Source organism: Oxyura jamaicensis, chromosome 1 (genome assembly GCF_011077185.1).
Source record: "Oxyura jamaicensis isolate SHBP4307 breed ruddy duck chromosome 1, BPBGC_Ojam_1.0, whole genome shotgun sequence".
NCBI classification, from domain to species: Eukaryota; Metazoa; Chordata; class Aves; order Anseriformes; family Anatidae; genus Oxyura; species Oxyura jamaicensis.
The window spans coordinates 143,540,561-143,567,946 of record NC_048893.1 but is presented as its reverse complement, the minus strand read 5'-3'; the positions used below and the strand labels follow the sequence as shown (position 1 = coordinate 143,567,946).

The 27,386-nt window shown below is 40.1% G+C and overlaps 1 protein-coding gene and 1 long non-coding RNA gene across 4 annotated transcripts in view; both read right to left on the bottom strand.

The window, feature by feature from the left end:
* The window catches only part of COL4A2 (collagen type IV alpha 2 chain), a 137,399-nt gene that overhangs the window by 12,194 nt on the left and 97,819 nt on the right, over positions 1-27,386 (bottom strand). For all 3 annotated transcript variants that reach the window (XM_035317971.1, XM_035317980.1, XM_035317987.1), the window contains 24 exons: positions 26,593-26,652; positions 25,779-25,823; positions 23,091-23,144; positions 22,753-22,819; positions 21,827-21,928; positions 21,272-21,427; positions 19,442-19,534; positions 19,014-19,180; positions 17,399-17,471; positions 17,206-17,312; positions 15,860-16,061; positions 15,006-15,065; positions 14,160-14,222; positions 10,500-10,607; positions 9,596-9,817; positions 7,193-7,354; positions 6,449-6,623; positions 5,186-5,322; positions 4,460-4,585; positions 3,927-4,108; positions 3,009-3,072; positions 2,568-2,642; positions 1,857-1,964; positions 800-907 (listed from right to left, as the gene is read on the bottom strand). In XM_035317971.1, the coding sequence (XP_035173862.1) occupies positions 800-907; positions 1,857-1,964; positions 2,568-2,642; positions 3,009-3,072; positions 3,927-4,108; positions 4,460-4,585; positions 5,186-5,322; positions 6,449-6,623; positions 7,193-7,354; positions 9,596-9,817; positions 10,500-10,607; positions 14,160-14,222; positions 15,006-15,065; positions 15,860-16,061; positions 17,206-17,312; positions 17,399-17,471; positions 19,014-19,180; positions 19,442-19,534; positions 21,272-21,427; positions 21,827-21,928; positions 22,753-22,819; positions 23,091-23,144; positions 25,779-25,823; positions 26,593-26,652 (2,716 nt within the window). The remainder of the gene's footprint in view (positions 1-799; positions 908-1,856; positions 1,965-2,567; positions 2,643-3,008; positions 3,073-3,926; positions 4,109-4,459; positions 4,586-5,185; positions 5,323-6,448; positions 6,624-7,192; positions 7,355-9,595; positions 9,818-10,499; positions 10,608-14,159; positions 14,223-15,005; positions 15,066-15,859; positions 16,062-17,205; positions 17,313-17,398; positions 17,472-19,013; positions 19,181-19,441; positions 19,535-21,271; positions 21,428-21,826; positions 21,929-22,752; positions 22,820-23,090; positions 23,145-25,778; positions 25,824-26,592; positions 26,653-27,386) is intronic.
* On the bottom strand, positions 11,392-14,153 carry LOC118162074. Its single transcript, XR_004748280.1, has 2 exons — positions 13,813-14,153; positions 11,392-13,776 (listed from the first exon to the last, which is right to left on the bottom strand). It is a non-coding gene; the product is annotated as an uncharacterized LOC118162074 (long non-coding RNA).

Genomic DNA, 27,386 nt, shown 5'->3' with positions numbered 1-27,386 from the left:
TTTGTACCTATCAAGAATATAACCATCATTTTAAAACTAGATGGCCACCTCTAATCAATGGCTGGAGTTCTGGAGGACAATTAAACCTTCACAAAAATAAGTGTCTGCCTCTCTTCACTGTGTATAAAGGCAGCCTTCAAAACCTTATTAGCTTCGATTTGATGCAGATTCAGATGAATCTCACTAAAAATTGGGCAATTTCTGGCTGTAGTGTAGAGAAAAATCTGCTTACTTCATACATTAAGGAGTCAGGTGGCAGACAATGAGATTCGGTATCCTGTGATACAAACAGCTTAGTTCTAAACTACTGCCTTTATTTTGATAGCAGAATTCTGCCTGAGCCATAAGTCAGATGTAATTTACCAAATCCATAAAAACACCTGTGGGATCAGTTAGTGGTTTCTGAGGGTGATGGAGAACAAATATACTGTTTGCTATCTAATGCCACATTATAATATTCTAATACTGCATATCACCACTCTTGCTTCATTTTAAATATCTTTTTGCTTTTCTTCTCAGCTATCATGAAAAATGAAAACGTTTCTTGAAAACTGCTTTCCTGGAAAAAAGAAAGAAAGCTCACAATCACTTAAAGTGATCTCAGTAGACACCAGTCCTTTAGAACCCATGAACCACACGGGTCTCCATTAATGCATCGGGACGTTTTGAGGGACACGTTTACTAGAGGGAGCTCCGCCACTGTGAATTACAAAAAGCCCCGTTTCTTCTTCTTTACTCCAAAAGAACAACAGCAAGTGCTCACACTGAAATAACTGAAGAGCCAAAGTTGTATAAATACCTGCTTGTCCGGGTAAGCCAGGCCAGCCAGGAGTTCCCTTTTCACCTTGAAATCCAGGTGTCCCGGGGCTTCCTTGCTGCCCTGGGGGGCCAACGAGTCCTGGCAAACCTACGTGACAATGGTGAATCATTGTTCATGAGTGTCCTTAAAAACTGACAGCCCAAAACACTGGCTTTTTCTACCTTCATTCTCCCAGGTAGCAAAATGAAGGCTTCCCCCCACCAGTGTTATTGTATGACACTGCACCATACATCTGAGTAGAGAAAGTAAGAGAGAAAAGGTAGGATGGGCAAGGTGAAACAGAACAGTTAACTGCAAATTTCAGGTTTCTGACAATCTCAGAAATATAGTAGGCTCTTCCTATTAAAATGATAGTTTTACATCTATTACCAGTTACAATAAGTAATTTATGTGCACCTCAGTTTCCCCATCTGCCCAGGCTTTCTGACTGGAAAGCTGATCATCCTAGTGCTGTTTCTCCGTGAGGTGCCTACCAAAACAGCTCCAGTCTTGGATGGAGCTTCTAAGCCCTATAATTAAATGAGAAATGTGGATCAGCTGCTCTGAAGAAGCATTTTCATGATCATCCTGCAATGAGACATGTTCCTTAAGTTGCAAGTTTATGATCCAGCCAGAGCCGGACCTCATTTCAGTTTCCTTGTATTCTTGTTCAGTCAGCCAAGGAAACTGGCTCAAAGGTTCCCTAACTGGGTCCTGTGGGATATTTATTTCATTTATGACAGAAAAGAGCATTGAAATGCCCACCTCCTCACCATATTGAGACAGCATTAGAATACCTAAGTAAGCCAGCAATGCAACACTGACTGGACACGATTGCTATAAAAAAGGAAAAACTGGAATAAAGTAGAGTTATTCTTTTGAAATTTCCTCTTAATAAGTTCTCCTGGGAGTTCCATGTCCTTTTTGCTGCTCTTTACCAACTTACAGAACAATCAACATTTAAAAAACTTAATGACTTTCTTTCCAGAGAGTAAGATTTTTTTTTTCCCCGTTTCTCATCCAGTTTTATTCTTTGGGGTGTTAAAAAAGATTTTACCTTCCTGTCCCAAGGAGCCAGGGGCACCCTGTGTGCCCTTGATGCCCTCAATACCAGGGATGCCAGGCTCACCCCCTTCGCCCTTCTGTCCTGGGCCTCCTCTTAAACCTGCAAAAAATGACAAAAACACATTATCCTCTCAATGATCTCTGTATGATAAAAGCTAACCTGTGTAATGTGAAGTTGGCTACTTGATGAGCCCTGATCTTGCTGCACAAAGACATTCCTCAAGTCAGAGTGCTTGGATTGTCTGGAAGAACAGATATTCTACAGTAGGTCAGCCAATCCATCATTCAATTTGTTTTTTTAAAAGTACTCCCCATATTATGTGGAATATAACACCGATGTTCAAATGTGCTGAATGTGAAGAGAGCGCTCAAATTTTACATTATCTAACCAACCCAATCAAAAATAAACCTGATTCTGCTATCCCCTCTTACATAATTATGGCCTTATATTCCTCTTTTGTCACCAATGGCAAATAAATAAATAAATAAATATGGAAATGTTTTACTACAGCTGCATGTGATTGATGTTTACTGCCATAACCGTACTTTCATTTGAAGAGGTAACCATAGCACATATTCAAAGATGCGCCTCCTCAGGAGCTCAACAGTCACGAAAAGCACACAGGCTAAGCTCTCCCTCCTTTCCTCTGTGGACTTTAGTACATGAAAAATTATACATCCAGAGTGACTGTGAAATGAATACCTGTTAGGCCTGGCACACCGACTTCCCCTTTAAGGCCAGGCATTCCTGGTAAGTTTATAGTATCTCCTGGCTCACCTGTTTCAAGTGAAAAAAACAAATGAGTGGCAAGGCTTTAATTTAAATAGTATTTCCTGTTGTTTTGAAGGAGTTTGGCAACATCCAAGGCAAAATTCTCCAACAATTATCTTTCTAAATAAAAAGAAGAAAGAGTTAAAGGAAGAAAAACAGCCTGTAGAACAATGCCCTCACTATGCCCGCCATGTATTTATACATGTTGTGTGAAATTAATAATATTAACCTTTTCACAGCCTCTCACATTTACAATAACATACTCTAAGACTGTACAAGGACCCCAAAAGACTGAAGACCCTACAGAACTTCATGTTGTGCACTTGATGATTACTGAATACAAAGAATGCTCAGATAAGAGAGTGAACTCACCTATTTCACCATGGGAGCCAGGAGTACCAAAATGGCCTGAAATTCCTGGGACACCCTTATCTCCCTGTTATATGATTGAAAACAGGTATCAGTTAGTGATGATAGGGATTTATTCAACCTTCCAAGCAGCATAGCTTAAATATTGAAAAAGAAAACACCTTTAAATTTACCTTTTTGTTTTGTTTTGTTTCCACTGTTCTTTAAAAGTGGAGTCATTTGGTTGAAATTGGTTAAACCAAACCAGTGCAAACCAAGTCACAAGCTGTGTTTGCAAAGTCTTAAATTTGAAATTGAAAGCATCATGTTGCACATATTTGGCACTGCGTCTCAGTACTTAGGAAAAAGTTCTATTGACATCTAAGGGCATACCCAACTAAGAAAGGAGCATTTTTTTTGGGCTCTATTAAATAAATATGTGTGAATCTACTGCCAGGCCTTTTGCATGACTTCTTTTTTTTCAATGTAAGTTATTTTGTTGCCCAAGTGAATCATGGTGAATTGTGCTCAAGGAGCTCAGATTCTTAGTCTTCTTACTATCAGGTGAGTGACAGAGAGCAATTTTTGGCAGTGGCACCATCAGTAGGAGAGTAAAAGAAGAGTAAATGTAGTGCTGGGAATATTTTTTATCAACAGCTATGCTAACAAAACCAGGGACCTTGAAGGAGCAATCTGAGTCTTTACAGGCAAAAAGCTGGCGCCTGAAATTTGGATGTCTCCTACTGGGAAGAGGAATGACTATGCTTAATGAACATTGGAGGGATCAAGGAAAAGGATTTGGTCTATTTATTCCATTTTTATTGCATTTTAATCTTCATGCTGTAGCTGTTTGACACAATTTCAAGGGGCGAATGCCACTCCCTAGAGAAGCTGAATGCCAGCAAAAGGACACCGTGTTGGCACCCATGGGCATGTACTCACCCTGCCTCCTGTGCTGCCAGGGAAGCCTCTGATGCCAGGAGAGCCAGCTGGACCAGGGTATCCTTTCAGACCTGTCAGTCCTTTTGCACCGATGTCCCCCTTCACACCAGCCACGTAACTGGGGTGCCCTGGAGACCCAGGAATTCCTGTCTTACCAGGGAGGCCTGGCATTCCCTTGCTACCTGCAGGCGGGGAAACGAAAAATAAAGAAGACTTAAAACACTAGGGCAGGGAAGGACGATATGGAGTTGCTTGTGTGGAAAACGTTTCATGGTAGCAGCCTTCCCTAAACACAGCACCACAACGTGTTGGCACAACAGGGCAGCACGCACAAGTGGCATAAACACAAAGTGCTTTCTTTGGGCTTTCTCTCCACAAAACTCAGCTGTGAGCTCAGCTTTCCTTGTCAACCTTGTGGGCTGCAGTACAGTGGTGCATTGAGCAGAGAATATTTTATATGGCAACTGAGAAAATACTTAGACAATGATCAATAGCCGTGAATGTGTTTGCTTTGCTTTGTCGTGACCACTGACCTTTCAAGCCAAAGAATCCCTTGGTGCCGGTTTCTCCAACATCTCCTTTTTCACCTTTAACTTCCATCATCATGCTAGGCTTCAGCTTTGGGGGCTCTCCTGGGGGACCCTGTTCCCCACGGTCACCTAGAGGGTAAGAAAACAACCATATTTTACAAAGCTAGTCAGCGGCACTGTGCTGGAGAAAGCAGAAACAGAAGAGTGAAATTAGCAAAAACGGATTACTGGATAACCTTGCACAAGCTATGGAAAACCCATCTGCATAAAAAGTTGCCTGCATCAATACACCATGTCAGCAGAACAATTAAGCATAAGGAAATATGAAAACTGAGTTAAACCTTTTGTACATACTATTCTGGGCAGCTGGACACAGACTCCTCTGCGACAGATAATTTACCTCTCAGTAGATCAGTTATCTTGTGTTCATAAAAAACAAATCACGCTGGAGAAAGCGCAAACAAGTACATAGTTCCAGTGAAAGGGAAACCCTTAGATAAACAGGGTAACGAGGTGTCTGTCTCCAACCTGACCATGTTCAGGATTCACAAAGCCCTCCTTGAGCTTAAAATCCAGGCCTCTCAGCCAGAGGCCCATGTGTGAAATAGGTGGAGGAATGTCTGAGCTAACCCGGCTATGTCAAAAATGTGTTGTCCTTGTCTGTGCACCCTTGCAAAATAGTTCTCCAGATGTGAAAAGCAAACACTGGTACCACCCATAAGCAAATACCTTTAAAGCCTCGTGCGCCCTGCGCGCCTTTATCGCCCCGAGCCCCGAATGAACCAAATTCTCCTTTGGTCCCTTTGATTCCTGGTCTTCCTTTCAGGCCTGGCATGCCTTTGAAACCATCAACGCCAGGTGAACCTCTTGAGCCTTTAAAGAAAGAAGGGGAAGAGAATTGTTACTTTGCTCGGTGTTCTGCAGACTAAGTAAATGTAAGCTAGGAATACTCAGCTAAAGCTGTATGAAAACCTCACTGCTGCAGTATCTACTTCTGGGTGCCTCAATGCCTGGGGCAATGTGCTACTTTGTATTAGGCATCCAAGCTCTCTGAGAGGTAGGTACAAGATCAGGGCTTCACTCAGTTGTGGAGATGGCCAGAACTTAGCATCATCTTCTGAAACATCAATTCAACTCCTGTCCTACAGCTAGAGAAAGGTACTAAATTCCATGCAGGATTTTCAGTCAACCCCTTTTTCTGCTTGCACAGATACAATTGTAGGGCATGCCAGTCATAGACCTTTCTCAACAAAGACGACTGCACTCCTCTTCTAAACAAGAGGATGATGTTTTACATGGGTCATGGTAACAAGCAGATGATCATTCTTCTCAAATGAGAGCTGATCAGCACTTCAGAGTAATCTTAGGAAAAAAAGTCTTAGTTGAGTCTGATCTTTCCAACTGATGAAATTACTGCATGCATTCTTAGATATGTACCCTCTCTTCTGTTTTGTTTGGCTTCACGTGGAGTTGAACTTTGTTGAAACTCCCTCTGTGATGCAAATGACTTGTATTAGATATAACGCTTTTGTGACTGGCAAGTGTGAATCTCACCTTCTTTATACAAAAAGATTAGTATCCCGTTAAAATTCAACACTGAGGTCTTGTGTCTGGCATTGCTCAGCATGCAGCTGCTAACTTTTGAAAACTTTAAAGTAAAGGTTTTGAGAAATGTCTCTCAAATTCCACTGAGAGCTGGTAGGACTGGGACAAAGGAAAAAGCTTTTAGAGAGAGCAAATAGTAAATACTGTATGTTCTTCAAAAGAGAAAATACAGAAGCCATTGCCCTTCAAAACAGGGCTGCATGTCACTAGTTAGATTTTCACCAGGCACAACACAAGGGAAAACTGACAGTGACTCTGGAATATGTAAGGCCTGAGACCATAACTCTTCTGTTTTAAAAAGGTAGCTCAGCAGAGAATGTGGCCTGTTTGTTTCAGCACAGAACAGCTTTAACGAACACCATTTCTCTCAGTGCAGCTGTTCAGAGCTTACCTTTATCTCCTGGAAAGCCATCCATTCCACTGATGCCAGGGGGACCAATCACGCCAGGTATACCTTGCAGTCCTGGGTACCCTGTTTCACCTTTGTCACCAGACAGACCTTTCAGGCCCACGGGACCAGGAAAACCTTGCTCACCATCTTCTCCCCTTGCACCTGGTGGACCTGCCGTGTTAACATGTGAAAAGGGAGATTAAAAGCGTTTGGACATACATGGTGATTTCACACAAGGTAGCTCAAGAGGGAGAAAACTGCTATCATACCAGCTTCAAGTTGATTGGGAAAAAATTGGATTTTTTTAATCAAAGAACTTCAGAAATTATTATGAATGTAAACCAGTCTTGCTACCAGTTTGGTTCAATACTCAGTCCCAACATGACCTCCCCCTCCTCTTTAATTTAAGAATTAAGCCCCTTTTCTACAAGACTACTCCCATTTGGTTGTTCTGTTCTCCCAGTCTGCCACTGGAAAGCTCTGGCCTGGCCTGGAAGGTGGCTACAGAAGGAAAAGCAGCAGCTCTGCCAGTGAGGACCATCACCACCCCCACATCCCATTTGTGACACCAGCACAATTTGCTACCACAGTACCTGCGCTACCGTCATTTCCTGACTGGAAATTGAAGCCTGGCATGTGCCACAATCCCAAGATTAATTTTCCCCTTGGGAAGCCATACAGTTGCCCTGCCAAAGAGAAGTGGGAGGAGAAAGTGACACAGGACAGCAATGCTTCCTTACCAAGAGGTCCTTGAGACCCAGGTCCGCCGTCGGGCCCGGGGTTCCCTGGTGGGCCTGGGAATCCATGTGTTCCTGGTGATCCTGGCAAGCCCATCAGACCAGGGAGACCTTGCAGCCCTGGATCGCCTTTGGCTCCTGGCAAGCCTGGGCTACCATCCGCTCCTAAAAATCATACATAATCATGCATTAGAGAGCATCAGTAGCTAGAGAACTGATTATTACGTCTAACTTCTTGAAGCAGGCATATGTGCACTGTTCTTTCTGGATATGCTTTTCCTCTGAAAATTAGTGAGAACAGGAAAAGCGAATTAAAAGACTGCTAGTTAGTTTTTAAATGATTGATAATACTGGTACTAATCTCAATATTTGCCTCAGAAAGGTTGATAGACTCTTTCCAATTGATGGAAGTAATTTGCTACCAGGTGGATCTAAAGAGAGTAGGTGTCTTCCATTTCTAACTCTGATAATTCTGTAATTTCTGGTCTTTTATCACATCCATCTTTGTAAGAACTCAGTTGAGTAGCTGACCAAAAGACAGAAACAATGTCTATATCTTTTCTAAAATACGATATGCAGAAATGGAAAAATTTAAGGCTGACAATGGGTTCTTGCTTTATGTTATTGTTCAGAAATTTTCATGTAAGGTATCGTTATTAGATTCATACAAATTCCAAAGCAAAATGGCCCTGATTCTACACTTAATGTATTGGGTGAAAATTTACATCTCTACAAAATAAAAGCAAAGGGGTTGTAAAGCCCTTCAAGATTTAAAAAGTAATGCACACTTTCCATTCAGATTAGAGAAGCAATAATGTACAAGACCTTAAGAGTACATGGCACTTAAAATCCAGGCCAAGTAGATCTATTTGTCTTTATTCTGATTTTACTTCAGAGTAGGTTCATAGGCTTGAATGTAGGTAGATGTGCTTTATAACAGAGAGAACCTAAATGGTCACATACAGTGAGTTTTCTCAACAACAACAGACTACAGAATTTAGTTCCCCTTTCTGAAGGGCTAATTGTTTAAGCAGCATGGATGTTATAGAGAACTCACTAACCACTTCATATAAAACTAAAAAAATAAATAAAATTAAAAAAAGTCATTCATATAAAAATTCACAAGCCTTTTCTTTTGGCTGTTTGACCAGAACTGTGAAATACATAAAAAATGGTCAGACTAATAATGAATTTTCCTTTTACTGAAATTATTTTTATTACTGAAAATTTAATTCTACAGAAATGCGAAGAAAGAAGGTGCAGTCACATTCTTTTTTTCCTTTTCATTCTGTGTCTTCCCTTGAATTCCTTCTCATTTTCAGAAAAATAGTCCAGAGGCATTAGTGGTATTGTCTGCCTTTTCTCAGACTTTCCAAGTATTACCACAGTGCTGCAGAGCTGCCTTTATTCTATCACTTCACTCCATGACTCTACTGAAGATGAAATCCGCTCCCCTCACTTCAAATAACTCAGGCAAAATGCCATGCTCTTCTTTTCCTTTTTAATTTGTATTGCAAATCATGAGAAGAGTCTCCAAAATAAGTTTCTGTGATACACTTCTTTGCTTTAAGCTAGTCACACAATTACTTCTCCTTCCTCACTTCCACAACAGGGCAAGAGTGTAATCTGCAGTCTTAAATTTAACTCTGTCCAACTGCTGCAGAAACTGTGTAGAAGGAGATGCTTAACTCCCACAAGTGCTTTTTAAAGTCCCCCACTGAACTCAGGGAAAGTCAAAGTGAGATTTTGTAGAGAAGCTATGATTTTCTCTGTCTTCTGTAGGGAGAAGGCATGTTTTTTTAAGTTCTGTAAAATAACAAAACAAAACGAACACCTCAAAATTAAGAATAAATACATAATGCTATCCTTCTCTTGTTCCTGAATGTGCAAAGTGTGATTAGGTAAAAGAGGTGATTAACATGTTACTAAACATTATGTCCTCTCAGCTAAAATTTACAATTTCTGATGTGAAGCAATCTACTATTCTGCAAAGTCATGCATTACCTAAACATTTTCTGGTGTGGGAAGTTAGCTCAGTACTATGCAGTATGTGAATGAAAAGTCAGAATAATTAACTACAGTGAGAAAAACTAAAAAGTGTGTCTGAACGCAACAAAGATGAGAAAATCACGTTCTTTAATATCCTATTGCAGCTGATATGTAGTACAGCGTGAAGGAGCATTGGTCATAAGCAGTGGATCTCCAGAAGGCGTTTGGAGGAGCCAGGTGTTTTGGTAATAGGCAAGGTACACGGGGAAGGGATGAGAGACCATCAGGCATGGGTATTTGATGCTGGGGTTATTTGTACCTCCAGTGCATTTTGCCACGGTCTCTTACTACTCTCACATATCTGTAGTTTGGCTACGTTTATACCACAAACATTTCTTTACTTGAAGTAGCTGTTACCTCTAACTCCTGGTACTCCTTGATCTCCAGGTGCGCCTTTCAAGCCAGGGAAGCCAGGCAGCCCAGCATCCCCTCGAGAACCTGCTGTTGCTCTCAAAACTTCACCAGGAACACCCTTCTGTCCTGCCAGTCCTGGAGCACCGGACTTTCCTGTAAGGCCTGGGTGTCCCTGTAGTCCAGGTAGTCCATTTGGGCCCCTGTCTCCCCGAGGCCCAGTAAAACCTATAAATAAAACAGGGATTAGGCATCACAGCATCCACTACTGATATTGCAGGGCAAATCCTAGATACACCAGATGGGTCATTGCCTCTGCTTTTTCCTCACACATCTCAAGGGACCAATGCCAATTCCTTCAAACTCTTGATAAACCATTGCCACCATGCCTGTCTTCCACCCTGTAGGTGAATGACTGGGAGGGAGCAAGTCCCCATCCCCACAGATGATGAGAGGAAGACTGGGAAACTAGACCTCATTTCTTCAAGTGCTAGTACTCTGCCTACAATATAATCAGTATAATAAATATTAATGCAGGAAAGAGTTAAATAGAAACACTAATGCTACTATTTTCTTCATTTCTGCAATCATAATTCTATTTCATCTGGAATCTGAAATGTCTTATTACTGATTTTCCTTATTTCTACATCAACTTCATGAACTGTTGTATCTGTAATTTTGCACCATAAAGCAGATTGAAAAAGGTTGAAGTCTGTATTACTTTTCACCATTAGAGAACCTTCAGAAAATCATTTTGGCTTCGAAAAAGACTTCTTTTTTAAATAATAGTTTATTGTTTGATCATGGAATGGAAGATAAATGAAGATGCATCTGGAATAAGGTGACAATGCTCCTGTGACTGTAGCAGAGGTCATAAATACATAACAAATGATTAATTATTTTAAGGTACCTGGAGGACCTGGCAATCCTTCCCGACCTGGATCACCTCGTGTACCATTGAGCCCTGGGTATCCCACTGGGCCTGGATCACCTGGAAATCCCCTTGCACCTTTAGCACCTAAATTATATAAAAAGAAATTAAGGAAAGTGATGATCTAAACAAACAAAACAGAAATATGCATATAAGGTAAGCAAATGTAGTGTTAAAAGTATTATAATTATGTGCCTCTGGGTACAAAGATAAACTAAAAAAAAATAATAATGGGATTACAGTGCACTCAAAATCCCAAGAATGGACCAAAACTAAGTGCTCTTACAAACATGGATTAAAAAGACTGCCCCTGACTTTAATGGTAATGGAGACTAGTAGGGTGAAAATCATCAGTTTCATAGGCTTTGGAGACTTTATTAAAGAATATTTTGTAATTAAGCCTTTTAGATTAAGGTTAAAAGACAATGTCAAAGGAAGAATACTCAACAGTAACGGGCACAGGTCAGATAATGTAGGAGGAACACTTTTCTCCCTTTTCTGCTAAACTGATTGCAGGACAGAGCTGACTGGTTTAGATAACCAAAAAAAGAAATGTAAGGCTAAAGGTTAGAACTACTTATCCTAGAAACTGAATACAAATTAACTAGCCTACTTACTATTTTTGTAATAGTGCAGGTTTATAGCTTATGTAGTAAAAGAAGGGCTGTGCCCTGAAAAAGTGTTCCTCTGGCACTGAACTCATTGAACATGAACATGATATTGATTTATCTCCTGAGAGGAAAAATGAGACCTCACTTCCTCATGGTGTAATATTTGACATCTGGGTAAGTGCAAATATTACTGTTTCTTAACATCGCAAAAACTGGAAGCATTTCATAGGATTATTTTCTTTCTGTTATGCTTATAAAACTATTATTATTATTATTTTATTTTATTTTTTTTTCAAGCAATAATTTTATTACATGACTCTTGTCAATTAATTGTATTCCAAGATCCAGACATTTGGTAAAGTTCCTTTGAAATAATTCCTGTGGAATGCCTTCTTTCTCTCCCCTCCCTAGCTCCTTGAACTCTTTAAGTTCCCAGGTCAGGACTGAAGGTCAGGAACACGCTTTAACATTTTAAGTGTTGCTTAGCATCATCATGAATTACTACTTATTTATTTATTACACTGAAAGTAATAAATACTCTAACTATGACAAAACAAGGAAAATATCACTTGAATTTTGGCATTTCTTTCTACTTTAGCTTTCTGGATTTCTGGTTTAACCATTGATTTTTGCAGTTTTAGTTGGTTTGTGTGCGTGCACGAAGCAGAGAAGGAAACCTTTCAAAGGCCAGAATTAAAAAGCACATAAAACAGCCTATGCAGTGTGAAAAGCATTTTCCCAGTGCAGTACAGGATTATTGTTCTCTCTCTTATATGAACAATAACTTCTCAGAAAGCAATTTAGAAGAAAAATCCTAGGCTTTCAGGTCTCAATGAAAAATTCTAACATGTCTCTTACCCAAATGGCATCTTCATCTTGTTTCCCATCTGTAATAACTGACATTCATTCATTCTGCTCATTATTGTTCTAATTAAAAAGCCATGTTAGAGAAAGAAGGTAGCAGATGGAGAATCCATCCGCTGCTTGCCACGTATCTCAGTAATTCAATACGTGATGCTAGCTGGTGTTAACATGTTGTGCCAAACAGCAGCTAGAAAAGTTTTTATTTTAGAACAATGTTTAATTTGCAAGCATTTTATCTGCATGTTTGAAACAGAAAACTTAAGCATCTTATTCAACAGCAGTTATGTAGGTCCTGAGACTACTGAATACCAGGATGTAACTTAGGATGGACTGTGCATGTTGCCAGGAATTTCAAAGGAACACAATAATATGAGGGTGTGAGACTATAGAGATGACTTTTTGCTTGATATACTGTCATCAGCAACTAGGACACTGAGAAGCTTGATTGTTTATAGCTGAGCTCCATCCTGGCTGAAAAGAAGGCAGGAAGTCTTGAGGACAAAACCATAACAACACCCTAAGCAGAGAATGAAAATACTATGAAGGTGTTGGTGCTTTTGTCAGTATGGAGAACGTGGGCAGGAATTATGCCCCAGGAAATCAGACCAACACAGCTACAGTGACAAGAAACTGAAAAGATGTAAAACGTGTCCTGTACCTCTGAGTTATCCAGTTCCAGACCTACCTCCAGTTGAAAGGAAGAGAATGCAGCAGAGTTCTGCATTCTGATCAGCAAGGGCCTTTTTCCAGTTTTTGGAGGGCAGGAAGGCAAAATAAGTCTTAAAGTTCATAAAACATATACATTGATGAAGACAGATTTGTTAAAGAGCTAACCAAAGCTACAAAACATAAACCACACAAATCTGCGATTGCAGCATCACCTGCATGCACCACTTCTTAGAGCTAGCAGTCTGACTGCATTCACTGAAAGAAAAAAGCTGCCAAGTTCATATGAAGGGAAGAAGAAACAAATAATCGTACTTAGAAAAGTTACGAAGATGGCAAGGAAAACAATCTTCAGAAGCATTGCTCCTAGTGCCAAACTAAAGGCATTAGGACTAAGGAAACACAGATCAGAGACAGTCATAATCTTTCAATAGAGATAAACCGTTCCCTTTTAAGATCCATGAATTTGTTATAAATCAATTCATGCGTGCCATAATAAACATTGTGCTGGGAAAAAAAGAGGTTGACCTTAAATGTTATAGTCCAGATCTCTGACGTTGCCTGAAGCACAGAGGGAATGGTTCAGAAATGGGTACACCAATAATTTTACATTTCCCAAACTCTGAATAACCCAGTAATTTATTTTATTTATTTTTTGTCAGCTGGTGATAGAAGTATTTACTGAAAAACAGCTTTATTGCTTAGGCTGTAAGTATATAAACTTACAGGAACTTATAGTTTGTGGTGCTGGTCAGAAATTCCCTCTTCAAGGTCAATGGGTATGATTGCTCCTCACAACTTGTCTGTGGTTCTCTCAGTTCCCATCTCACATAGTCCTTCAGACCCTGTCCCCATGCCCTCTTTGTTTTGGAAAGTGTTGGGGAACCCACAGCGCTGCGAAGGCCCAGGATCACCAGATAGTCCTTCTGGGCTTGGTTGTGGACCAGCTCTGCAAGGAAGGCATGTGGTGCACCAGATAGGGCGACCACATTGCATCAGACAATCTGGCCCGTTTTACGCCAAGCCACATTAAAGGGATTAGGCTTGCACTTGCAGAAGGGACTCCGTATATCTCATGAGGAACAGTGAGAAGCTGTCACAGTCCTTCATTGCAACTCTTTATTTCTTTCCTCTTAGAAGACAGGGTTTACCTTGTGAGATGCCCAGTCAGCTTGGAGAGACCTCAATACACTCTACCAATAAACTTGTATATTTTCTCTCTTGACTTACTTGCATGTGCAGAACAGCAAAGGGAATGTGCTTTTTCCCTTCTGTTTCATGTCTGACACCCGTTAACAAAGGCAGAATTGGTTTATGAACGGTGCAGCCATCAGGGCTGTGTGCTGCTTAGAACCTTAGAGCCTGCTTCAGGTCAGTACTTCCCTCCACTGCCATTTCTAAACTTTAACTTCTTAAACTTCTGACTTTAACAGGTTTGGCAAGATCTCCCTCAAAACATAGTGTATATTTGAAAAAAAAGGTGAAGGCAAAGCATTACCTGTGGCTCCTGGCAGTCCTGGCTTGCCCTGGGACCCCTTTGGTGGCCTCACGCAGCCCCCACCTGCAAAGAAAGATGGTTCGTCACACCATGTGTGCTCACATGCTGCCTCTCACCAGCTCTGTGCCTGCAGTTCAGACAACATTGTTAAAGCAGGTGAATGAAATTGATGGGCAAAAAGCCTGATTTTATAAGTTTTATTCTTCATTAAAAAGAAAAAAAAAAAAAACACACCACAACACAAAAACATTGGAGGCATTTTCTGGGTGGCACTCAAGCTGAGCTCCATCTCAATAATTTAATCAAGAGCTGCTCTTCTGCCTGTTTTACAGAGGCTATGGTAGCTGCTCTAGTTAGGCTGGCATGGGAAAGCTATTCCATGACAGCGGACTTATCAGAATAAGAGAGGCAATTTGTTTCCCTGTTGGCAATTTGTACCCCTGAATAAACCAAGTCAATGTTTGGTACAAGTGAAGGTTCTTTAAACGTCAATTTGCACTGAAACTCATCACTCAAAGTTCTTCTTCAAAAAAGTTTCTAAAATTCTATTTGGTATTTAATTTCTGGGATTGTTACTATGTATTGCATTATTTTATCACAACAAACAGTCAGGAAAAATGAAACAAAGAACTTCCGGATTGCAGAGGTAAAACTGCAAGAATTTTATAATACTTTCAATTTTATTCAATTACTTTTGGGATACATATGGTATATGCACGGTTATTTATGACCTGAAGTTCAAAAAGTTTACAATCCAAACCAGTCATCAGAAAGAACTTATCAAGCTATAAGAGTTGCATAAGACTAAATGTGAAAATATATTCAAGCCATTTGTATGCTCAGTACCTGACCATATTGGCTCAGTTCCATCTCCTCTAGAAAAGTCTTCAATGACCTGCCCACAGTCTACGAGCAAAGAATGGGAAAGGGTGGTTATCATTTAAAAGAGGAAAATCCTAAAACACTCTCATTTCTAAACAAAATGTATATTATAACATCATATAAAGTTTTCTAAACAAAATGTATATTATAACATCATATAAAGTGTTCTCCTATGTATTATGCATTGGAGAAGCTACTTAAAATCTATTTGCTGTAAAACACTGGAACTCTGTCCATATATTAATTAGTGCTAGGCTTGCAACCTAAATTTTCAAATTTTCAAATTAGGAGCCTGTGTGTCCCATGCAATATGTGGGGTTGGCAGGTTCCTGCTGAGGCTTTCATATTCTGCTGAACATCCTGAAGTCAAACAAAAATACTCCAAGCCTGAGTTTTTGTGAACATGAGAGGTTCAGAAAGCTGGGAAGATACTACAAAGAGCTCTGAGGGACAAATATGGAATTTTCTCTGCTCAATTACAAGATGAGGTTGGACGGGGTAGACCAGACAAAACCCCCTGTGAGTCATCTAAAGGCTCCATTGCCTCCAGCTGTTCAAAACACAAAAGACTTTACTTGCTGACACCAACATGTTCACTTAAGCTGTTTCAATATTTTAAATTAAACCAATAAAACTACTGGGACTTATGAAGTATTTTATTTATTTATTTATTTAAAGATTTCTGGACAACTAATACAAGTAATCCCTTTTTGCCCATATAATCCTCCACCAAATGATAACTTTTCAACACTGGTGCCATACACAGTTCAGTAATGATCTTCCATGGATTTGATACAGGACAGAGTAATCTTTCTTACCTAGTTGGCCAGGCTCTCCTGGTGGACCGGGCAGACCTGGAGGTCCAGGGCTTCCATCTGTTCCATGGTCACCTGGAGGACCACGGTACCCTTTTGGACCAACAAATCCTTCACCTGGCAGACCCGTTTCCCCTGGAAAGCCCTTTGGGCCTAATTCGCCTGGATAACCAGGGTCGCCAGGGAAGCCCCTGATAGTGTCACCCTGTGGGAAGTGAATAGAGGTGATCACTCCTAACTTTGCTGAGAAACAAACAAAATACAGACATAAAGTACTCTCATGAATAACATCTTACAGACGGCTATTCCTTCTGTATTGCATCCCAGCTCTTTATATCAACACTGCAAATAAAATATATTTGAAATGATCAGACATTAATTTAGAAACCCACAACACCAAGGGCATAAGAGAAACTCTCTTAGAAGGAGTGTTCCCCTAAAAAGGATGGCCATTGAAGAGCATTTGGGCAATGTGTCACTGCTATGGACAGCCTTACTGCCCTTTCTGAAATGCCCTGAGTAGATTTGGGGGAAACTACATGCATCACTAAAGATGAATTAGAGTTAGTTCTGGTGTGGCATTTAGTTCGTACATCTTGAGAGGTTCTGACATAAAACTGTGCTCAAATGGGCTGGTTCTTGTTCTGCTACTCTAGTGTTGTTACTGCAATGCTGAATCTACACCTTTAAAACATCACTGGAAAATGTTTCCACCCACAGAAGTAAGTAAAGTAACATTTTTACTGACAGTATAACCCACCGTGGTCCATATTGGATGAAATGGCTCTAGCTCATCCTCAGATATGAGGCAAGAGCACCCCAGTGGTCCAAAACATTTGTGATAGGTGAGATGAGTCACTCTTCTTTTGCCTACAGACAAAACCCCCTGCAAACCCCCTCAGTTGGCTAGAAGGCCAACTGAGACCATGTGCCTAACTTCTTGATGGCTACAGTTACTTAGATGAGGTGCTATCAAGCGCATATATGACAACATGACCTATGTTTTGAGGATGTAAAATTGTACTGATTTTTGCTTTTAACTCCTTCAAACCAAATTATCACACAGAATGGCTTACACAGTGCTAGATAATAATAAACTGCTAATTATCACAGACTAACCTCTAATATCAGTTTGGCCTAAATGGGTTATATACTTCTACTTCTTTGCTCAATTAAAATGGAAGTGAAAGTGAAAGGTGGCTCCAAAAAACCCTGAGGGTAAGACCAACATTTGGTATATCAATAACCAGCACAGCCAGATTAGTTGTGCATCTTTATCTGTGTGTGAAGGACAGCCTGGTGATCATAACTGCTTGGAATTAAATGCATTAGTAATTAAGTGTACTTACCGGAAGGCCAGGCTGTCCTGGTAAGCCATCTAATCCATCTCTGCCTGGAAAACCATCTCCCCCTCTGATACCAGGAAGCCCAGGATCTCCTCGGATTCCTTTGGTGCCTAAAGTAGACCTTTCATTGTAAGACTTCTCTCTCATGAAAGGTATAAATAATGCAAAATACACATGAAAAGGACTTTTACTCTACCTTTAGTAGTTATGTAAAAAGAATCTCCCTTTTCTCCTTTTGGCCCTGGAAATCCTTCTCGACCTGACAATCCCTGATGTTACACACAATGAAAAAAAACACACAACATTACTTAATATGTGGAAAAAGCATTGGTGAAAAGCATGCTTGGAAACTGTATCTCAACTGCAGGTCATCTCAAGAATACAGGTTCACGCTTCTGTAAGTCTAGAGGGGGAGACCAAATCTGAGCAAAAGGATCCTGCTTTACCTGTATGTATTTTCCAGCTGCAGTGGACAGTGAAGCCCCATCTATACACCCATGTAGAGATGCTTCTTTTGAACATTTCTTTATATAGGCCAAAAGAAATCTCAGGAACTTAATATGATGCTGAATTATGTCATTGACTATATAACTGCAGAAATTTTCAGCAATAACACTGCATTAATAGTATGATGCTCACTTTGCTATTTTTTGCTTTCAACGTTTAGATGTGCATAATGCAATTTAGCACGTAACATGTTTTTGAAATGGTTTACAGATGTTTCTAATTTCTCTGTCTCTACTGAAAAGAATGCCCATTGTTTGGGATAAAATTTTATTGTCATTAAGTTGACAAAGATCTGATCTAAATGAAATGTATTTATTATCTGTACAAGAAACTTACTGAACAAGCTCAAAGAATTATGGAGTCACTTCTGTCTAAGAATATGGACCAAAAATAATTAAGGTAAATTATTTTATGTTGAATTTGTTGTACACCAAAAGCTGAGATAAGGTGCTTTGCTGCTGGGTGATATTTTGCTATAATATGACATATCTGTATGTCTTAATTCTATAGAATTCTGTGTCTTAAGTTCTGGAATTCTGGGATTTCTGGAACAAAAATCATACATTTCAAAGGCAAAAAATCTTGCAAATTTGAAAATTTAACCAAAGTTTCAACACTGAATGTTTCAAAAATACTTGTGATTTTTTTTTCACAGTTCAAAGAAAATAACAATTTTTATAAAAGTATTTTGAATTTTCAGACAAAAGTTTATAACTTTTTTTTTTTTTTTACAGCAACAATCAAGCCAATGTTTATTTTATTTTAATCCTAAAAAAAAACAACAACAAAAAAACAAAATCTAGATAGTTGCAAGTGAGTTTGTTTTATGTTCAGAAAACCAAAAGCACTAACTGAAAGCACTACATTTGCTTATTAGCAAAGCACTCTTTTCAGGGTTGCTGACTGTTTTTTAGAAAGACTGTATGCATTTATAAACAGGAACCTTACATTTAATCAGTTTGGCATGCATCTTATTAGAAACAACATGAAGGAACTACTGAAATTGTTACCCTTCTGGCCAGATCATAATCAGTACTACAGCTGCTTGAAAGTGTTTTGCTGAAACAGCTTTGTTTAAATGGAAGTATATTTTGGATTATGTGGAAGTCTTTTTCTCTTCTCAAAATATTCCATTTTAATCCCCATCCTAGCATCTTTTGGTTTTCAGTATTTTGTAGCAATCTGAAAACTATTGAGGTGGTACAGAAAAAAGTATTTTTCATCATTTTTTTCCCCATGGAGAATATCTGTTTTAAATTTTTCAGTAGGCATAAAAAACTGCATCAAAGAAACAAATATCTCACTTTTGCTCCAGGGTAGCCAGGAATACCATGTGGACCTTGATCACCAGGTTCTCCTTTTCTCCCTGGCTGGCCAGGGGTTCCTGGAAAACCAGGCGGGCCAGGGGGGCCAGTGGAGCCCCTTCTGAGTTCATCACCCAGAAGGCATTTGCTGCAATCCCCTTCTTCGCCTAAGGACATGGATTGGAAGAGAAGAAAGAACACTGTCACAACAAATACACTTGAAAATACTTGAGCAGTTTATCAAATACTTGAGAAAAGTGCTTATTTTTTTCTTATAAGACGCTAACACCTTTACTTGTGTTAGTCTCAGATCAAATTCATCACTCCCTGAGTGTGTCATAATTCAACTTAACTCAAACTGAATACAATGGAAGTTTTACACAAAGCATACCAGTAGAGCATCTTTATAGTTATGCATTATAAACTACCTTTGGGTCCTTTTTGTCCTCTTGGCCCAGGGTAACCTTGTGTGCCAGGTCTACCTGGTGTCCCTTCCCGTCCTTTTAATCCAAAGAGAGAACCTGGAAGTTTAATTGAATAAAAAGATAAGTTAATGTATTTTAGATTTACTTTTCCTGTTTCCTCCCTCTTCAAGCTGGACTGTATCTGCCTTTTTTCTGTAACCCTGAATGCCACTGACTGTCTAACCCAGCTTGTTATTTTTGTTTTGTCTGGCCTTGTCTCCCCCTCCCCACAGCTTCCCAAACCTATTCTCAGTAACTTCCATTTGCTTGTTAATAGTCCCTCTGCCCCCCTTACTTATACACTGTCTGTACTGAAACAACCACCTACTCCAACAGGGCCATTCGCTTGTCTCTGCATTCCTTAGCCCTGCTTGCTTTCATCTGCTTGCAAAGAATCCGCCTTTGGTATTGTTCAGCATGGGAAATCCCCCCACACCAGCTTTGTCAAGCTTTTTGTCCCTCTGGCCATGACTGCACTGCACGGCTGGAGCGCTTCGGTGACCAGGAACTGGCTGGAGCACATGTATTTGCTTGGCTGGAGACCAGCATGAGGGGGTCAGGAAATGTATATGCTCAGACCTTATTTTGGCATGGTTACAGGACATGGCCTCGACACACACGACCCCCAGACTGAAGTTTGCTATCACAGACTTTTGTAACTTCTTCCCAGCCCCTTACTCCTCATTGCTTCTTCTCCTGCTATGGTGGATGATTCTTTCCATTCTTTGGTCTCTTACACCCTGAACTCCTTTGCTTTTCTCTCTCAGCACAACATACTTTGCAGTACCACAGACCAACTGTTCTGGACTACTTCCTGCAATCCTTTTCTCCACTCCTGCTCCTGCACTGCAGTGTGGTGCTTTTCACACAATCTCAGTCAGAAGTGGCCTCTGGAAACCACCTGGTACAACCTTCTTCTCAAAGCAGGCCCAGCTTCAAAATCAGAGCAGGTTGATCAGGGCTTTGTTCAGCTGAGTATCTCCAAAGTTGAAGCGTCCATACAACCTCTCTGGGCAACCTGTTCCAGCAACTGACCACCCTGATGGTGGAAAAGGATTTGCTAATATCTAAGCAGAATTTCCTCTGTTGTAACTCATGACCTTTGCTTCTTGCCCTGTCACTTATACTCTTGGTGTGTCTTGGTGTTCCATTTGCACTGTGACCTCCTAAGAGGTACAGGAAGATAGCAGTAAGATTTCTTAGCTTTCTCTTCTCCAGGCTAAGGAAGAAATCCAGTTCTCTCAGCTACTCCTTCTATCTCACAACCTTTATCTCCCTAAACATCTTGTTCATCTTTCATAAGACTCCCTTTGCTATGTTAGCATATTTCTTGTACTGGGGAAGATCATAAAACAAACTTTTCCACAACTTCTCATTTTAACCTCTGTTTGCTAAACACAGTCAGTTTTCTCCATTCCAGACCCTTTTCAATCTAGCTCTTATCTCTTGCACACTTACTGGGACATTCTTCCCAGAGTATTGGCACGCATCTTTGTTTGAAATTTCATCTGTGAAAATTATTTTTACCCGAGCAGAATGAAAGTTTAAGCATGTCCATATCCCTCCACCAGCCCAAAACAGACTTCTTTTTCATTTTTTGACAGGATTGTCTAAAAATCATGCGAACCTTTCTTTCATCAATGACAATGCAACACTTCTACCCTACGTGTCTCCCCACCACCCGTTTTGTTTCATTCCCTCAACCTACTTTTTCACTTTGTTTTGCCAACAACTATCTTTAAGGTAAGCAATAGCATTCCCATGAGTTCTCCTCACCTCTCCTCTTGCACTTACCGGGAATTCCAGCAGGACCAGGAGGACCACGGAGCCCTGGTTCACCATGCTTACCCGGAAACCCAGGCGGGCCTGCCTGATATGCAGGAGATCCTAATTCACCTTTTTCACCTTTTGGTCCCATTTCTCCAGGTAAACCTGGCTTATCCCCATCTCCTGAAACAGAAGCAGAATTGTTCAGAACTTAGAACAATTTCTTAACAATGCTGCACAAGGAGCTGTAATGTAACAGAAGGGATAGTTCACGCAACTGCACGTAGCATACAAGGAAAAATGGAGACATTTAGTGCACAGCAAAAATCTTAACCGCACTTTTCACTTGAGCAAATCAATAGCAGGTCCTGAAACAAGGCTCTGTCATCATCTCTACTTCAGTTGTTTTGCTAGAGCCCCACGGGGCTGAAGCATGAACACAAAACACACCTCACAGTTAGTTCTCTACTACACTGCACCACCTATTTCACTAAGTGCACGTGTTTTCTCCACCTCAGTCCTGTACCAGTTAAAATTCGCTATAAAATCTAGTTGTTGGAACAACTGTTACTGAGGTATTACCATCAGAGAATCCAGGAAGACCAGGCAGCCCACGATCTCCCTGCTCTCCCGGTTCTCCCTGTAGTCCAGAAGCACCCGGAAAGCCTGGTTCACCTCTTGTACCTGAAAGACATCCCCAGTTCCACAAAACACATTAGTGTGATGCTGTTTGTGACCATAAATGCTGACTTGTGGTATGCTGCAGATGGCCCATTTTACTGTAATTCTCAAAATATTAAAGTTTTGAGAAAAAAAAAAAAAAGAAAATTTTGTTTTGCTTGGTTTTGTTTTGAGAAAAAGTAAAAGAAAGAAACTTCCTTTCCCTGGAAGTTTTGGCCTTTGCAAACTTTTATCACTTGATGTGATTCTAGTCTGGTCACCCTGAGCCAGCACAGCTCTGCACAACAGCTGACAGCAGGCAAAACAAGCCTACTGAAAGGATAACTAAAGAAATTTATGACCCAAAGGAAAAAGACAAATCCTCTTCTATTCCTCAAAGATTCTATTTTTTTTATTTTTTTCTTAGTTTTTGTTTTCATGTTTTTTTTTAAAAAGCATTAGATTAGATGAATGAGCTGCCAGTGCTGCATTTTATCCAGAGAGTCTGAAAAAGGACACAGGACACAGACTTTCCCTTCTTCCTTTCACTGGGCAACAGTCACACTCTTTTATTGTTTTATTTATTTAATTTATTTATTTTCTCTGTGGACTCAGGAATGCATGGATGCCTTTTGTATAGCAATCCAGCTTCAGCAGGAAAGACAAAGAAGCCACCTGGTCTGCAAAAAGGTGATTAGTGATCTCTCTTGGAAGGAAATTATACCTTCTGGAATAGCTTAGCAAACCAAAGTTTCTGAAGGAGTTGAATTCTCAGGCTTTCATTCTTTTGATCTGTGTAGCAGGTGGTAAAGCATAGCTAAGATGAGCAATCTAAGCAACAGACCTACCTTTTCTTGGAATATGGTATGGAACATAGACAGGTGGTCCAGGAGGACCCATCTCGCCCTGCTCTCCCTGTTAACAGAAGTTGAAGCATCGCATTTAAGCACATTATTCTAAAGATTTTCTTTTAAAATTGAAACAAAAGCCCATGAAACACAAAGAAACAAACTTCCAAAAACATTACAGAAACTTTAAAGAAATCTGACACATTTCAAGTTAACCAACAATGTGGCTAGTTCTACAGTGACAACAAACTCTTTGATTGTTATTACATCAGAGAGAAGAAAAAGAAAAAAATACACCTGGTTTATGGCTTCTAGCAAATGAAATTAAAGCAGTATACCTTGGCTCCTCTACGACCGTATCCACCTGGTAGGCCATCAGGTCCTGAAAAACCCTGTAATACAGATAAAAATGGTTGACTTTTCCTTTAGCAGAGAGACAATAAAATTATTTGGTCTGCAGCAGCTGGCTTCCTCTGATGTTACTGTGAAAACTATGCAATAGAGCTGAGCAGTTTGCTTCCTGATATGTATCGATTCAGGTTATACTATTAAGTCTCTTTGTGCTTTAATATTCTATCCATTGGACCAAACCTAGCTCCCATCAAAGGCCAGAGGAACTTGCTGTGGCACAGGTTCTGTCAACGGTGCAGAGGGATGGAGCACCTACACTTGCACCATCCCCTCAGACACTGCAGGGTGGGAGAGGAGATGGAGGATGCCCTCAGTGCTGGTCAACCCTGAGGAACATGGGCCAGGCAGCCAGAACATGCCAACCTGCTTCAGCAAAACTAAATGAGTCTGAATCATTATGAGTGCACTTATCTTCACCGGAATGCAAACAGTAAGCAACAAAATAGCATGAATTGTACAGGTCCTCTTTGCTCTTTTCCAGGCGGTCGTAGTTGGTTTGGCCAAAGAGAGGTCCTGTGGCTCAAAGAGAAGAACTTGGGACCACCCCTGAACACGCCTTCATCTACCTCTCCTACCCCCAGGCATGCTGTATCACAGAGAAATTTTCTATCCCTACCTACCACAGAAAACTTTTCAGTGTCTAAGTTCCTACCCACTTCACTCACTTAAAATGGTTGAAACCCCAAGTGTGTGTATTAAAACACATGGCAAAACACAATGCATCCAATCACAAGGACATATTTCAGCTGCTGGAGGTGCACAAAGAAGAGTGCAGATTTCAGTGATGCAGATACAGAAGAGATCAGAACCTGTGCATTTTACTCGGTTTCTTAAAATCCTTTGTTCTCTATAGAAAATATTGGTATGTACTCTGTAAAAGGAATGGGGCTAAAAAGGTGAGCTTTTAGTAGAAAACAGTGGCCAGATCCTCAACTGATACCAACCAAAGCAGTTTTACCGAAGCCAGTAGATTTGTAGAACTCACACTAGTTAGATTATTAGCCAGCATTTTTAAAACAGCATCTCCAAGTTCTCACAATCGGAACAACTCCTACACAGAGCATGAATTTTAAAGCAGGGTCTAAAAGATATTTACACAATTTTAAAGCACAATTCCACTGCTCTCAGCAAGACACCACGACCTGAACCATAGGCAACAAGGACCTTTCTGTAATGGCAACTATACCGCAAACTATCAGAAAAGGAGCCTTAAGCATCAGGTGTAAAATCTCTTCACGCTAGGTGGAGCTGGTGGTCTAGAAGTGAAGCCGGCAGCTTCCTAATTAACTTCATACAATGTGGGCAGGCAAGGCAACTATCCTCTCTTTCTTAAGAATCAAATCATTCAAAAAACAACAAAAAGCGCATTATCGTGAACAGCAATCCAACCAGCCTATTCATAGAATCCCAGAATCATTCATGTTGGAAAAGACCTCTGAGATCATCTAGTCCAACCTATAACCTAGAATTGACAAGTCCACCGCTTAACTATGCTAATTAGTACTACATCTACACGTTTCTTGAAGACCTCCAAGGATGGTGACTCAAGCACTTCCCTGGGCAGCCTGTTCCAATGACGCACATCCCTTTCAGTAAAGAAATTTCTGCTAATATCCAACCTAAAAAAAAAAAAAAACACAACACAAACCACCAGCAGAACTATTCCTTTCCATGAATGTCCAAACCAATGTACATCTCACTAAAATTGTTGCGAAAATTTACTTTCAATAAAGGGAAGCCATTGACCATTTCTGACCAAAGTGGGAACCTAAGTTGAGGTCAATCATTTGGCTTTAATGGGTTTTGCATCACTCCCTCCACATACGTATTACTGGTAGTGTATTCCTTGCCGCACCACCAAGTTTTGTGATCAACTGAATACCTGCACAACAGTTACTTTTATTGCTTCATGTGCTTTATGTCCCATGTGTTTCATGTTATTTTTGTTGCGCCTTGGTGGCGGGACAAATTCATAAACATATTAAAGATGGAGAAGCATGGAACAGTCACGCAGCTCATAGTTATTTGAATACTTCATGGACTTCATGGAAGTGATTTCTAATGCTGACTGAAGAAGCCTTTTTCTGAGCATAAACAGAAAGTATGAGCTCTTACTTGTCTGACACAACGCTATTTTAAATATTTGGGTGTGTTTCCATGGGGACAGAGATTTAAAGGTGTATTTATCAGTTTCCTTCCCCCCCCCCCCCCCCCCTTTTTTTTTTTGGATATCCAAGACATAGCATAGACCACAGATCTCAATCATGGCTGTGTGTCTGTGGAAAGCTATTCAAAGTAGTAACTTTTTGCATCTAAGAAGAAAATTGTAGAAATCATGGTAGCAGTAAAGGAAGCAATGAAAACAACAACTTCCCACAGCACTTTTAAAATGTGCTCATGTGAAAATGGAAAAATTAACTTTAATTACAGGACCATTTTTTTCTCACTGATGAGTAAACTAACTGACCCAAAATTACAATGACAGATGAATCCAGATGATGCTTGCTAGACTACAGTTGGTGGAATTACAGGCAGAATTTGTCCTTTACACTTTACTTTTCAGACAGATTGACTACATGTGTGTTGAAAACAACAGTTGTGTATGGAATACTCACTCTTTCTCCAGTGAGTCCTGGAGAGCCATCAATACCAGGCAGTCCCTATGAAGGCAGATTAATATTAATAAATATAAGTAATATCATAACAAATCTTGTAAGAACCATTATTATTTCTTAGCAAAAATAAGTCTGACAAATATTTCAAAGCTCTAAAACTAAGTCAGAGTTCAGATACTTTTCCAATGTGATTCACATATGCTGCAAACAGGAAAGATCTGAAATTTACTCTGGTATTAGATTTTTATCTTCTCTCTCTTAATCGGGAGATTACAAATTGACCATGAAGATTTTAAAGTCGCTGAGATTTTTAAAACATATATGCTGAGTACTGTTCTTAGTCTCTTTAAGCACCTTAGAAACAGTACCCCCAGAGAAGCATCCATAGATGCTACAAGGTAGTAGGATTGATTTTCTTTATTTTTTTTTCTGGGGTCACTGGAGTCAAACTCGTGTTTGCTGAACACAGTTTGAAGAGAGCTAAGGTGGAAACGGTGAAATGAAGACTATGCTGGGGATCAGGGGAGGAACCGTGGTTAGTGAGCACAGCTTTGGGTGAGTGATGCATGAGGCCTCCCCGTGAAGGTGCAGCCAAACCTGTGGGTCATGTGGAGCCCTCCTCCTGTTACCAATTCAAAATGCCATTTTTCCTTTCCTGTACCAGGGATTTCAGAGCTGCACATAACTTGGAAGACATGGGCTGAAGAGCTCTCATGTCTGTGGCTTGTTAATCTCTATTTTGCTCCTAAAGGCAAAGTCTCAGATTGGACTTGCACCTTTAGAATACTAATTTTACCTTTAAGGAGTGACTCACCCTTTGTCCTGAGAAGCCTATTACCCCTTTTTCACCTCTTTCACCAGCGTACCGTATACCCTAGGAGACATTACATTCAGTTTAATATATTTCTATATAAAGTGCAAAAAAAAAAAATAAACAATTTTATGGAAGCTAAACAAAAGGAAAAAACGTCATCATAACACATGCATGATCTAATTATAGCTGCATGTGAAAGAACCAGTGTCTTTAAAGTAGAGTGCAACATGCTTGCTTCATTACAATAGCAGGATCAGGCCATTAGGCAGAGGACAGGGTTTCCCTCCTATCATCTCTTCCTTCTTTATTTCTTCTATAGCTGTGATTCTGAAGAGAAGCCAAAGCAATTGTTCAGCTATACAACCAATTAAGCAACTCCGCGTATGCCCAAATTATAGCTTTAGAGAACTATTTGGCAAATACAGGCATGCTACTATTAAAAAAAAGGCAGAAACATCAAGATAAAATCTGTGGTTTTTCTAATAGAGTCACAACCAAATTCTGCATGTATAAAATCTGACCATCAGCTAAAAATATGACTAGGAAGTGCATATGGAGGGCAGCAGGGCTCACACTGTAGCTTTCTGCCATAACCTCATTGGGAAGTTAACCAGACAATCTGAGAAAATAAAGCTCTGCAAAATGCCCAGTGACGTATCCCAAGCTGGTGAAGACTGTATTTTAAACTACTCTGGGAAGTACAAAAGAACCACTCAATAGCAAAGCAATTTGGACAGACTAGAGTTTGCACGTGAGTTAATTAAACCACATTCAGTCAAGCTTAGTTGACAGCT